This window comes from Typopeltis vanoorti, chromosome 2 (genome assembly GCF_054136105.1).
Source record: "Typopeltis vanoorti isolate ZY-2024b chromosome 2, IOZ_Tvanoo_1.0, whole genome shotgun sequence".
NCBI classification, from domain to species: domain Eukaryota; kingdom Metazoa; phylum Arthropoda; class Arachnida; order Uropygi; family Thelyphonidae; genus Typopeltis; species Typopeltis vanoorti.
In genome coordinates this window covers 78,869,686-78,884,411 of record NC_143550.1, presented here as the reverse complement: position 1 = coordinate 78,884,411, position 14,726 = coordinate 78,869,686, and the positions used below count along the sequence as shown (strand labels likewise).

Sequence of the window (14,726 nt, the reverse complement as noted above, 5' to 3'; positions counted from 1 at the left end):
TTACTGGCAGATACATCCATCAAAGGTCTGCTCATTACACCTCTCAAAAAATTGGTGTAATCAAGTCTTTAATTAATACAGCACATAAAATGTGCTCCTCTCCCTCAAGCTTACAACAAGAACTTCTATCAAAAAATTAATGGAATTTAATGGTTACAATCCTAATCAAATACAACATATAATTGACTCCTATGTTCCAACATCTCAGGATTCTTCAACAGACTGCAGGGTTCCAATCCCTTAAATTTCTGGCATCTCGGAATCGATTTTTAGAATTTTGAAGGAGTATCATCTCATTCCCACATATTTTCCGATCAACAAAATTTCTCACCTGTTGCCATCTACAAAAGACAAACTGGCACCTCTATAATTAGCTGGCATTTACCAGATACCGTGTGAATGTAATCAAACATATTTTGGATAAACAGGCCATTCTGTAGAAAAAAGAATTAATGAACATCAATATTATATCGAATACATGAAACCTCAACAGTCTGATCTGGCACAACATAGTATTGACACTAAACACAATATCCAGTGAGACAAAGCTCGTCTTCTCCATAGATGCAGGTTTAAATATGAATGCCTTTTCAAAGAAAGTTGCAAAGTCCTTTTACATTGGCTAAATCTGAATCAGAACGATTGTCTCTCCCTCTCCCAAAAGTTTGGGAGATTCTTATCTTATGTAACCATCAAAAATAGTTGTTTAATAATATATTTAATAACATTATTTATTAATACTAATTTCTATCAAGCGGCAACAGTTTTTAATTGATAAACCACCGACTGCTGTATGTACTCTGTAATCAGGTTCCTTTGATTGCTTGTTTCTACACACTAATTATGTACTGTTATTTTCAGTACAAAATATCTGTACTTTAATTTCATTAAAGTTAATTACTGTGATCGTGTAATTTATTATTTATAAGGTGGACTGATGTAGTTAGCAGATCCTTAGATGATTGCAACTAAGAGAGAGAGGCAATATTGGCTGATAATGCTCACAAATAACAGCTTAATTTGGAAGAAAACTGTTGATAGAAAATTAGTAATAATGCAAACTTAATTTTGTAGTACAGCCAACTCTCACTATAACACTTTTATAATTCCCAGGTGCCCCCTGGAATTTTTGCATACTGTATGGGGGCAGCATGGTTTTGTGAAGGGTAGGTCATGCCTCAGTAACTTGTTTACATTTTATAATACAGTGACGGCTGAACTGGATAAGGGTAATGGGTTTACAGTGATACTGCTGGACTTTGCTAAGGTCTTTGACAGGATATCACATGGAATTCTAATCAGTAAACTGCAGCAGCAGCACGTGGGGATGGATAGGAGGGTGGTTGATGGAGAGATATCAGAGAGTAGTTTATTCAGGAGTAAAATCCAAAAGAAGGCCTGTGACTAGTGGCATGCCATTCGACTGCTACTTATTTAATTTGTTCATTAATGATATATGAAAGGATTTGAGGGGAAATATTCAGTTTATTGGCAGAAATGTTCTGCTAATGATGCAAAGTTAGCTATAGCAATAGTTAATACAGATTAACTATTGCTGTAGCCTCAAATTTTGCAAAATGTTGCTAAGGAGAATGGATGTCAGTTTAATGTAGCAAAGGGTAAGGTTATGCATTTTGGGGTGAAAAGATTAGCAGGAGTATACCACATTGGAGGAACTGTACTCCAGGAAATTGACAAAGCCAGAGATCTGGAAGTATTGGTGGACAGGGAATTGAAGTTTAGGGGCACATAGTAAAAGTGGCTAAATCAGCTCATCAGATCACTTGGTTATTGAAGAATACTTTGATGAGCAGAGACAAGCAGGTTGTTGTTCCTGTTTATCATGCCTTGATAAGACCCCATCTTGACTACTGTGCCCAGATTTGAGTTTCTTCTTGATGGGTTTCTTCTTGATGGGGAGGAGGTAGAGAGGATCCAGAGGCAAGTGACCAAGATAATAGCTGGTCTATGGAATGAACCTTATGAGAATAGGTTGAAGATCTGTGGGTTACAGAAATTGGTTGATAGGGGTGGAAAAAGGGTGATATAAATGAGATATTAAAATTACTGAGAGGTTTTTACAGAATTAATTCAGAGGAAATTTTTAGGAACAGGTCTGGTGGTGGGAGAACTAGGGGGCCATCCATGGAAACTGAGCAAGAGTGCAGTTAGCAAAGGTGTTAGAACTAGGTTTTTTACTTGGAGAGTGGTGAATGAGTAAAATAAGCTGCCAGTCTTTTATGGGTGCCATGGCTGTGAATGAGTTCAAAGCAAAGTATGATAGATACTGTGCGAATGCTGAATAGTTCTTGACGTTATATTTAAGGCCTCCCTTGATGAGTCTCAGGACTCCTTGGAGTTGCCCATAATAATAATAATAAACAACTACCACAAATTAACAAAGTTTTGACCAAAACCCAATATGCATAGTGGCATATTCTAAAAAAATTCACTATCAATTTACTGTTGTTGAGACTCCTGTGGGTCTGTAATAGTGAGAAACAATTGCATTATCATAGTATTCTGTACACTCCTCGAGGGCATACATAAGAAAAGATGCATTCGCTCAAAGGAGAGATAAAAGGATGTAATTGAAGATAATTTAGAAATGCACACTACCTGAAATTTAGATCTGCAAAAACTTTCATATACTGAATACAGATGGCTCACTATCTATGACTAAATTCAAAAATGGTTTTGTGACATACTGCCAAGTGAACGGTGCACCTACTCTCCAACTAACTGACTATGGATTTGTATGTCCCTCTGGCATAGATGCCTGTGAAATTAGATGAAATTAGGTGGTAGATGTTTTTCATCATCCAGTGTGAGACTACCATCCTGCTTATTACTTGAGGTCAGAAGTGGTTTGCAAAAATCTATATTTGGTCTTTAGAGTGGGTTTCATTTCGTCATACATACATTTATGTGGCAAGGATACTGGCACTGATAATGCTATGAAAAGCTATACGAGGGTTCAATCATCACCAATTTAAAACAGTATCCAGAAGAAACTGACACACAATATCAAGACTTGCTTTATGTGAAATTTATTTGCAGAGAAGAGAAAAATACATTATGCACTTTTTAATTTATTAGATGAAATTATAATTTAAAAAAAAAAAAAAAAAAATGGAAGGCTGACTATAACTTAGAGCAGTGCTTCCCAAACTTCTGGATGTCAGGGCCCCCTTTGCAAAAATTAAAATATTTCACGGCCCCCCTCGAAAAAAAATCGTAATAGAGATATATTATTATAATATTTATTGTATTTATATTCAATACAAAACATACACAGCGAATACTGCAAAAATCAAATGCATATATTACATTTTTTGCCTCTTGCCGTTTGGTTCTGAAGACGATGCGGGCTGTTCTGGTAACATATGAAATACTGTCCTTTTTTTTTTAGTCTGTTTCTGCTTCTTCTGATTGTTCGCAGGATTTTTATTTTTATTTTTTTATCAACCACTTATCCATCTCAGGGTTAAATTTTTTAACGTAGAATAGATCAAATAATATCACCACTTACCAATACTGGCACACCACAGACTGATAACATGAAATTAGTGAATATTACCTGAATAAGGGAATCCCCGGACCAGGAACATTTTTCTCTTTTGTGACTTTTCTCCCTTTAAGATAATTAAGCCTAACGCGAAACAGACAGCAAAGGCAGTCTATTTATTAAAACGTGCATATGATTGGTGCGGTATTAACAAAAGATCGCGCAACCGAAAGATAAAAGCATAGCTGACAATTGAGTTGAAATGCTAACTCTCTTCAACCGAATTCCATATGTGAAACTGCCATAACATTCATTATATATATATATATATATATTACTTAGTTTTAACACTTTTACGAATTTTAACACGTTCGGTTGAATTTTATTGCTGCCTTGGGAAATTGAACTCACATACATCTAATTAATAACAATAGTTTTTAGTTAGATACTGTGTTTGCCCATGCAACATATGGTTTTGTTTCAGTCTATACAGCATAGTTTCTGTATGAGGGGACATGTGATTCATTAATTAGTGTGTTTTTATCCCAGTTGTCTCTAATTGCACTATTTGTTGAGAAATATATTACACAGACTCCTAATACCTTGTTCACTGGCATAATAAAAGTACTTATTTTTATTGCCTCTGCAGTATAGTGGCTCTTAGGGAGGGCGTGTTGTTTACCACTGCAAGCGAGTTACTATATCCCCACATGAACTTGTTTAAGCTTTTTTTTCATGTGTGAAGTATATGCGAAACTTTTATTGGTAACAGAAAACTAGCTCGGATGACAGTGATAATATAAAACGAGTTTTGATATGTATATAAAGTCAATATCAACAGTCCCTGATTACAAACGCAAGATGAAAGGGACAGGAAGATTTGGAGCTTCCCTGGAGAGCATTCGAAGTAAATACAATTAACCACTGCTTTGAAATGAAACATATGAATAAGCAATATTTACTAATATTCGTTAAGCACCGAAATATGCAGGAAGCAAAGTTTGTGAACCAACACCAATGTGTGAATTTTTCCATTAAAATATAAAAAGTAACAAAAAAGAAATAATAAAAGTTAAATACGTTTCTTTTAAAATAAAAAAAATATACTTAGTCTTAAAACATTTTAAATTTGTTTTCATTATTTCACGGCCTCCCTCAACAAAACCTACGGCCCCCAAGGGGGCCGCGGCCCACAGTTTGGGAAGCGCTGACTTAGAGAATATTGTAATTCCAACACGAATTAAGTTACATATTATTGTGATTTATTTAATATGTTATAGTGGAAACTGTGAAATAAGATTACAACAATACCGTTTAAATCCCAACATTTTGCAACGTAGTTTTTTTCATTCTCCAAAGTATGCAAATAAAGTTATTCCATCCTCAAATTCCTCATATGTACCCCTCAAGAAATGCAAAAAACACTAGGATAGAGAGATATCAGAGATAAAATTCAAGAGATACACTTGACAAGGATATAAATGTCAAGAGATATATACTTGACAAGGAATTATAATTTCTTGTAAATTGTAAATTTGCGCAGAGACTTGTGACTTTAAAATATCGTGAAAGCCAATACTAAAAATTGCCAAAATATTTCAATTGTATATTGCTGAAAATATAAAATAAATAAATAATAAAATAAAATAAAAATAATAAAATTCAAATCAATTATGAAAATCGCAGCTTGGGCAACAGGAATATTGTGTAGCATATCGTAAGAAGAGTGAGAACATAATAGGAATAGCACCAGGAATAGATGAGATTTTGCCATGTGTTTTAAGAGAATCTGAGGAATTGACAAAGTCATTGATCTGGTCATTTAGTGAATCTTGCAAATGGTTGACTATGGAGCATAAAAAAGGATAAGAATTTGGGAAAGTGGTAATACAAACAGTGAAATTCTTTACAGAGAGCAGCATGGAATGTCAACGGGCAGTCTCATTTTAGTAATCTAATCACATTTTATGTGATTAGATTACTAAAATTACAACAAAACAGCTAATGAGAATACTCATACACTCTTGGCACTTTTGGATTTTGCTAAAGCATTTGAAATGTTTTTGCATGAGAAGTTGATATTTCAACTACAACAAGCTGCTTTAGATAACTGACTAGTGGACTGTATCAGAAATGGGTGTACAATAGGTAATTTCATAGAAGATGAAGGTTAAAAAAAAAAAAGTGAAGGTTCTGTTGAGCTCAGTACTCGGCCATTTCTGTTCATTCTTTATATTAATGAAACTGTGGATGGATTGCAGAAGAGGAGATATATGTGGATTTGAAGATGATGCAAAAAAAAGTTATTAGAAATGGCATAGATGAAGTGACTCTTCAGGAGAATATGAACAGACTGGAATGGAAGATAATATATAACAACCTGCTCCCCACACCAAAAAAAGTGCAAGGTTTCCTTGTGATTCAGAAGAGAAGGAAGGATGTGTATTCTACTGGCTGGCCTATAGTAGAGGAAATCAAGGAGGCAAGGAATCTTGAGATGTTAAGTTCAAGAGATTTATGTTGAAAAGATGGTGAACTAACCAGAAGACTGCTGAAGTGGTGAGAGGGACATAGAATAGCATAGATAAGGATATTTTGGTAATATAGTATACAGCCTTGATCAGATGACATGAATTGCTGTGTGCAGATCTAATCAACTTGATTTCATGAGGAAATCCAGTTGAGGATACTTCAGTAGAGGTACAAAAGCAGATAGCAAAGATAATATCTAGGCAATGAAATGTCATCTTTCAGGACAGTTGAAGAAAAATAATTTTTACAGTTTGGTGGAGAAGAAAAGCGACATGATTGAGTTGTTCAGAATGCATATTATTATTATTATTGTTACACGACACCTCCAAGGAGTCCAAAGACTCATCGAGGGAGAGCACCCTACTCTATAACTCTCCGTCTCTATCACTTAATCCACCAACCAGTGAACCACCACTACTATCATCACCTACATGAATGCCATCTATTGCCCACAACCACAATAGTACTTTTTTGTCTGTAAACTGCATGTGTTCTGAAGGCTGATTTGTCTGTATGCAGGATGAAAAACGAGTTTCCAGGAGCAAAAACCCTGCTACCTCCATATGAGATTGGCTAACTCACCTTCAGTTGAAAAAAATCCATATAAAGATTCCTCTCATCACAATAAGAATCAAACTAAGGCCTTTTCCAATCAAAGGGAGCAACATACTGTCATTCTTTCAATTATGAAATAGATATTGAGATTTTCAAAAGAGCACCACTAAGGGAAGGAGAATCCCTGGAAATTGCACGAGTGTGGTGGGTAGAATGCACTACCAGAGAGAGAGTGATGAGTGTACAAAGAGTGAATGAATTTTAAAGTGATCTGTAGACCTTCTGCAATGAGTCTTATGACTACACTGAGATCTGATGATAACAATAACAAACTTGCATTTAAATAAAATAATGACACAGAGAGAGAATAACTGCATTTCACTTTTATTTTCTATTAATTAAAGAATTCTATCCTTTGAGAATTAAGCTTTTCCCATTACATATTTTTGAAGGCTTCTGAATTTACAATACTTAGAATACATAACAAAAAATAACTTTTTAGCCGTTTCATTTACCTTAATGATCTTCATTGATATCTTACAGTACTAAACAGAAAAAAATCACATTGTAAATAAGCACAAGATACATGCAATTCTGTTATGTATCACATAACAGAATTGCATGTATCTGGACCTTGTAATTTTATCAGGGATGGGATATCTGAACTTTTCTGATCTCATGGTGGCATTAACTTGTTTCTTAAGTACATGATGCCATGTAAAGTACATGGCATCGTGTACTTTCATTAGGTTATGAACTGCGTTATGCATTTGTAATTTGTATTATCACAATCTATGATTATGATGTCAATAAATGTAGTGGTGAAACATCAAGCCATCAAGTTGAGCTGTCACAATGTTTATCAAACATTGTGACATAGAAGAAAATCCAGATATATTTCATTACTCAAATTGTTAATCATACTGACAATCTTCTCATAAACAGTCCATAGAGGTACTCAATCAATAATCATAATATTTAGTCTACTTTTATTTCATTTTCTAAGATACTAAATAGTTATCCTAATGTTAACCTACCTTAGGCACATGAACATTTACAAAGGATTGTAAATGTTTATTGTTGTAGAAATATATAATGACTTTTTAATTAAAAGTGATATATTTCATTATAAAATGTAACGAACTAGCAAGGGTAATATAATAATTAAAGTTATATTATTATCAATTAATATCATATAAAATAAAAAACAATACCTGCTACCTTTATTCATATCTTGAATGGGATAGTTTTGTTTCATTTTTTTACAAATCATATCCCCACCCTACACACACACACACACCCTCACACAAATGATTGCTTATAGTGCAAAAGTACTGTGTGCATGCAAGGGATCTGTTTATTTGTTTTTTGAAAAGCTGAAGGTTGTAGATTTATGGGGTAAATAGAGTGAAAAAGCTGTTCCAATCAACAGAAGCAGATGAATAAAAGAAGTCGATTACATAAGTTTGAACCTGGACCACAAATTAATGTTGATTAGCAGCTGCTTGTGTTATTACAGAGTTTGAAGAAAATAGAGGAATGATGATGGCAACTTAAGCAGAACACTGTCCATAGAAATATCAGTAAAAGAAACATGAGACAGAAATAGAAATCATCAATTAATCAGACTGCCCTCTTCTGGAAAAGTAATCTTAAGGAAGTTTTATGTGCACCATCCCAAATGTAAGCAGTATTCCCAGGCTGGGCAGATTTTGAGATTTATACAGTATTAGAAGTTGTACAAGTGAGAAGCAATGTGTAGAGCAGAAAAATACACCTAATTTTTTGGAGATGTGTTTGTGCCAAGAGATGTTAGAAGTGTAAATCAGACCCCAAAGGGAAATTTGATCCTGTGTAGAGATCTGGGTATTATAAGGAATAAAAGGAAGAAATGAAGTTCACTAGGTTATCCTCACCTCACTGAAGGATAGTAAGGCAATCAGGGTTTAATTCATTAGTAATGGAGCTTTTAAATTATGGTGTTGTAGAGGGTTTGTAAAATGAAGAGGAATGCAGTGGAAGTGTATAAGCATAGCCATAGATAGGATTTGAGGTCAGTAAGTGAAGGTCACTTATATACATGTATATAAAATCATTTATATACATTTATATAGTAGAAAGAGAATGGATGAAAGTACAGAACCCTGGGATATTTCAGTAGCAGCGGAGAAATGTTAGGAGAGGAAGCCGTCAACCATGATATGCAATGAACAATCAGAAAGGAATCCGCCAAATCAACTGCAAAGCGTAGAATGACCTGGAAATCTCAAGACTGAAATGACCTTGTGAGTTTTACCAATCCTTTTTGTAGCTTCCAAAGGTGGATGGTGGTGGTGGTGGTGGTGTCTGTGGATTGAGAGTGGCAAAATCTGTACTTCTGGTCACTGATTAATTAGTGAGCTTCCAGGTAATGAAGAAGTTAACAATTAATGACTTTCTCTTTGATTTTGAGAGAACTGAAGTAGAAAAATTGGATGATAGTCTGTTAGGGAATCTTTCATCACTTTTGTTTGGTGAATAGGTTTGCTTCCATGCTGTAGGCTAGTTGAGTAGGATAAAAATTGAAAATGCAGTATAGGATAGGTGTTAATTTTGAAGCACACGTTTCTAGCATAGTAGGAGAGACACTATCAGAAGCAGATGACCTATTGTTGTCTGAGCTATTTGGGATTCTTCGGATTTCTTTTCGCTGAATCACTAATATAGACATACAGTGGGTGAGTGGTTCTTGGTAAAGTAGAGTAGATTGTCTCGACATCAATGTAGAAACTGGAGAAAATGATGATGTCAATTGTATATTTGGGCAATGTGAGAGAGTTGGAAACATGGATGGGTAAAAGTTAAACCAAACAATCTTGGAGGGGGGGGGTGTCAGAGATTTGTTCTTGTATCTCTTGGGATATGCTAAAAATTTCTGTTGGACTACCTTGGTACATTTGTTAGAGAACCAAGGTTTTGACAGTGATCAGGAATTTTGAGTAGATGAGGGATAAAGGCCTTCATTCTGAATAACAGAAAGAATTATTTCTGTTATTCAGTCTGAGCAGGTTTTTGGATCAGGATCACATAATTTATATATATTATTTTCCAACCATTGAAAAGAGATGTATATAAACATGGAAATCATTCCATTTGGAGCCTTTCTAATGCTAAGGGAAACCTGGATGAGATTATGGTCTCAATTATCAAGAAAAGAGATATCTACAGTGTATCTGGAAGGAGAGGGTTAAGAAGTCAAGAACATCAAGCAGGGTGGTGAAGGTTATCTGGGAGGTAGACAAACTATGTCTGATCATTGCTAATGAAAGAAAAAACTGAGGATCTTTACCAGTTTGCTCAGTGGAATTTGAAAAGAAACCTGTGTTGTAAACATTGAAGACTCCAAGGAAGATGACCCCATTGTTTGAGTATTTTGACTTTGGAAAATTGAGCTTAAAAGATTAGGAAATTAAAGAGGACAGATTACTTATCAGAATTTGGAGAGCAACTGAGAGAGAACAAGTATAGTAAGGAAATATTAAGACAGAGTAGATCAAATGGGAGGAGATGGATTTTAGGTATGGAATTCTCCAACATGAGATGTTGGTTTTCTGGTGAATATACCACCCTCGTGAGGAAAGGAAATGTGAGCTATAGTTTGGTCAGTTGAGGTAGCTTGTAGTTGTCGAGATTGCCAGGTTCTGTTAGGAATAACAAGTCTGGTTTAGATGACTGTAGACGATTCATCATTGCTATTAGGGATACAAATATTGAAGTCAACATGGGAACTTTTTTTTTTGCTGATAGTAGCAATGTCAGTGTGTGTGTGTGGTGGGGGGGGGGTTATAATTGTGCTTTTGTTACTTTTGATTTTTTTTTGGTTGGATATTTGTTGTTTTTGGGAGTGTTTTTGTAGGAGTTTTTTTTTATAATCTGCAACATATGCAAATTGCATATGTTGCCTTTCAATATTGGTGTGGAGGAAGAGATAAATAAGGACTCAGACCCTGGTGTGATCTGACAGAATAAGTGGTAAGAGGATGGTGTCTTTGATACTGCACTGAAACTGATTGAATTAACTTACTAAGTGGTACATTTTGTAATTTCACTAGTGATAAAACATCAGAAGATAAACTATGAAGTGCAGATTGTTCATCTTACATTCAATCTAAATTTTCAACATGTATATACTTTTCTCAAGAATTATCAACTTTTTCTTGATAGCAATTTAACTTTCTCTTGTGCTTCATTTTTCATGTTTTACCATTCTCTCATTTCATCTTCTTCTTCCCAATTACCAGAACCACTACCATCCAATTTATCCTAGAATAAATAAATAAATAAATCATTACCTATATAATGGAAAACATGAACACTATATAAATAGGCAATAATTAATAGGTAAAGTGTGAGCAGAGGAGTGAGGAACATGTTCTTTTATGGAGAGCGGTTGGTGAGTGCATTGCATTGCCTGAGTGTTGTAAATGTAGACACATTGAATCAGGTTTAAGGCATGATTGGATGAGCATTGTGTGCAATAGTGTATATCTCCCATGATGAGTCTCTCACTACGTGGAGATCAGATATTAATAATTATATAATTGTTGTATATATTTTATTTATTATTATTATTTTTATTTATTTATTTTTCACCAAAGGTCAGGCTAGGATAAACAATTCGCAAAGCATTTAGATTTATCTTACTTTTATATAGTGTCATGTTTCTTAATTATAAGTAAAGTAATTACTCCAATACATGTGTTTTTGTCCCACAAATTCTTAACTATGAATGTTGATCACTGTGTATTAAAAGAAACTATTTCTAACTAATTTCTCTGATATTTTGACCACAACTGCAGATATACAGACTGGTCTATAATTGGAAGCTTCTTTTAGAACCATGCTTGCAGAGAGGTCCTATTTTGCCTCCTTTCCATGCCATAGGAATCATCCCCACTGCAAGACTTTAAACAACCAGGTCAAAGAGTAACACTTGAGATACCTCTGACTCTTTCACCTTTAATTGCCCTAATACTTGCCTCCCTTCTATATGTTGCTCAGCATCATTTACACAAGTATGATATACACACTGATGAAGTGTTCATTAAATAATTCCACTATATCATTTGCAATGGCTACTTGGCTATCATAACTATCCACCAGTGTGAACCTGCCATAATTATTTTTTCTCTTGCTTGCCACATAGCAGAAGAATTTCCTGGATCATCTTTGACCTGACTAGCAAATATCCTCTCATATTCTTTTCTATTTTAACCATGCATGTCACCATTCTAGCCTGCAGTTTTTATTCCTTATGCATCTGTTCATTATAAACTGTCTTATACCTCCTCTATAACAACTTTTCCCACACTGTTTACTTGATTTCACTGCTCAAGCCTCTCAATCCTACTCTATTTATTTAATGAACTCTTGTTATGCTGCCTGTGTCAGATTTCCCATGCACTGTCAGCATCTTTTCTGCACAGCTCATCAACCCAACTTACTGATGCTAGTTGACTACAGAACGTCTCATAATGACCCACCTTCATCATCAGCCGTTGTCAATCCACTGCTGGATGATGCCTCTCCAAGATGACTCCAAAAAGTTTGTCAATGGCTTCCTTCCCCATGTCACTAATGCAAATCTGATGTTAGCATCAATTCGCTGTAATTATCTTTCACACGATCATCATTGTTTTTCTTTTCGTGGAATCCAATTCAGTACTTCTTTTGTGCATCATTGATCTTATCTTCAAGCAAATACTAAAATACACTGTACTAGAGATAGATGTTGAAGGTTTTTCCACTTGGTTATACTATACAAGAAGTTATATCGAAAGTTTATTTTTCACTTGGTCAGAATATAATAAATTTAGTTTAATCCTTTATCCAAGTGTGAGCAAACAAAGTTTGCACCTGAAAGTATCTTCAGAACTGGGATAAGGTGGTACAACACCAGGGCGACTCCTTGCAAAGGTGGAGCAAGCTACTAACACTGCTAGCTCAGTATCTCCCATAATGCAAAACACATCTCCTTGCAGATATGTCTAATGTTATGCATTAAGGGAAGGGCCACTACCCAGACTAGTTTCGACCTTTATTGAGGTCTCTTCAGTGGGAGCCAGGCCCAAGTGGAGATACCAGTCAGAAGCACTAGGTCATCTCTACCTATAGGAGTTGCCAATTGGTGTGCCACCTTTTTAATAAATTACTCTGGATTTAGAGGAAGATGTTGAAAGTTTATTTTTCACTTGGTTAGAATATAATAAATTTAGTTTAATCCTTTATCCAAGTGTGAGCAAACAAAGTTTGCACCTGAAAGTATCTTCAGGACTGGGATAAGGTGGTACAACATCTTAGTGTTGTACCACGTTATCCTAGTCCTGAAGATACTTTCAGGCGCAAACTTTGTTTGCTCACACTTGGATAAAGGATTAAACTAAATTTATTATAAGAAGTTATATTCTTGGTTTAATCCTTTATCTGAGTGTAAGCAAACAAAGTTTGTGTGTGAAGGCAAGTGATGTGCAGTCATTAGCCTCTATATACGAGTTGCCCAGTCGTGAAGTTACTTAACATGCAAACTTTGTTTGCTTACACTTGGATAAAGGATTAAACCAAGAATATAATTTCTTGGCATCCTTAATTTGTAGTATAACCAAGTGGAAAAACATTCAACACCATTCAATAATCTGTTGCACAACTTGAATATGGTCCATTGTGCTAAAGTCACTTCAAAAGCCACCCTGTTCTTTTGATTGTCCTAGGTCTAGAGATGCACAAAGCATATGAGTCAAGACTTTTGTAAACACTTTGTAACCCACTTCTTCCAACTAACCTCTGATTTACATTTAGATGTAGACTGATGAGTCGGTAGTTCCTCAAGTCTTCTATTTTGCTTTTTTTTTTTTGTGGTAGTCTTTTTTCCATGCTCTTTGTACATAATTCTAATCAGTAAATTGCAGCATATGGGAATGGACATAGGGTTGGTGAGATGGATAGGAGAGTGGTTGACGGAGAGATATCAGAGAGTAGTTTACTCGGGAGTAGAGTCCACAAGACGGACTGTGACTAGTGGTGTGCCACAAGGATCTGTTCTTGGACCACTGCTGTTTAATTTGTTCATAAATGATATAGGAAATGATCTGAGAGGAACAGTTCATTTGTTTGCGGATGATGCGAAGTTGGGTAGGGCAATAGTGAATGCAGATGACGTCAAAATTTTGCAGGATGATTTGGATAGATTGGAGGTCTGGGCTAAGGAGAATGGATGTCAGTTTAATGTGGCAAAATGTAAGGTTATGCATTTTGGGGTGAAAAGATTGGCGGCAGTTTACTGCATAGGTGGAACCGTGCTCCAGGAAATTGATGAGGCACGAGATTTAGGAGTGTTGGTAGATAAGGAATTGAAATTTAGGGGACACATTGCAAGTGACCAAAACAGCTCATCAAATCACTTGGTTGCTGAAGAATACGTTGACAAGCAGAGACAAGCAGGTTATTGTTCCTCTGTATCGAGCCTTGATAAGACCCCATCTAGACTACTGTGCTCAGATTTGGTCACCTAGGTTTCTTCTTGATGGGGAGGAGGTGGAGAGGATCCAGAGGCGAGTGACCAAGATGATAGCAGGTCTGTGGAATGAACCGTATGAGAACAGGTTGAGGATTTGTGGGTTGCAAAAATTGGTTGATAGGCGGAGAAGGGGAGATATGATTGAGACATTCAAATTACTGAAGGGTTTCTATAAAATTAATTCAGAAGATATTTTTGAGTACAGGGCTGGTTGTGGGAGGACTAGGGGACATCCATGGAAACTGGGCAAAAATGTGGTTAGTAAAGGTGTTAGAGCTGGGTTCTTTACTTTTAGAGTAGTGAATGAGTGGAATGCGCTCCCTGAGTCTGTGGTGGATGCTGTGACAGTGAATGAGTTTAAGGCGAGGTATGATAGATACTGTATGAATGTCAAATAGTTGTGATGAATATGATTTGGGGCCTCCCTCGATGAGTCTAATGACTCCCTGGAGTTGCCCATAATAATAGTAATAATTTTCTTCAGACATAGGGTAAGATTTTGCAAGATTTTGTAGATATATCCCCACCTGCTTTTAGGAGCAGCTATGACTCCATCCTCACCTACAGCTTTTCCAATTT

General features: G+C 35.6%; 1 protein-coding gene across 2 annotated transcripts in view; it reads right to left on the bottom strand.

Moving 5' to 3' along the window:
• Nucleotides 1-6,963: 6,963 nt before the first annotated feature.
• LOC150109203 (coadhesin-like) overlaps nt 6,964-14,726 on the bottom strand; it is a 252,093-nt gene continuing 244,330 nt past the window's right edge. For both annotated transcript variants that reach the window (XM_090406243.1, XM_090406252.1), the window contains one exon: nt 6,964-10,897. In XM_090406243.1, the coding sequence (XP_090262369.1) occupies nt 10,835-10,897 (63 nt within the window). In that variant the 3' untranslated portion in view covers nt 6,964-10,834. The remainder of the gene's footprint in view (nt 10,898-14,726) is intronic.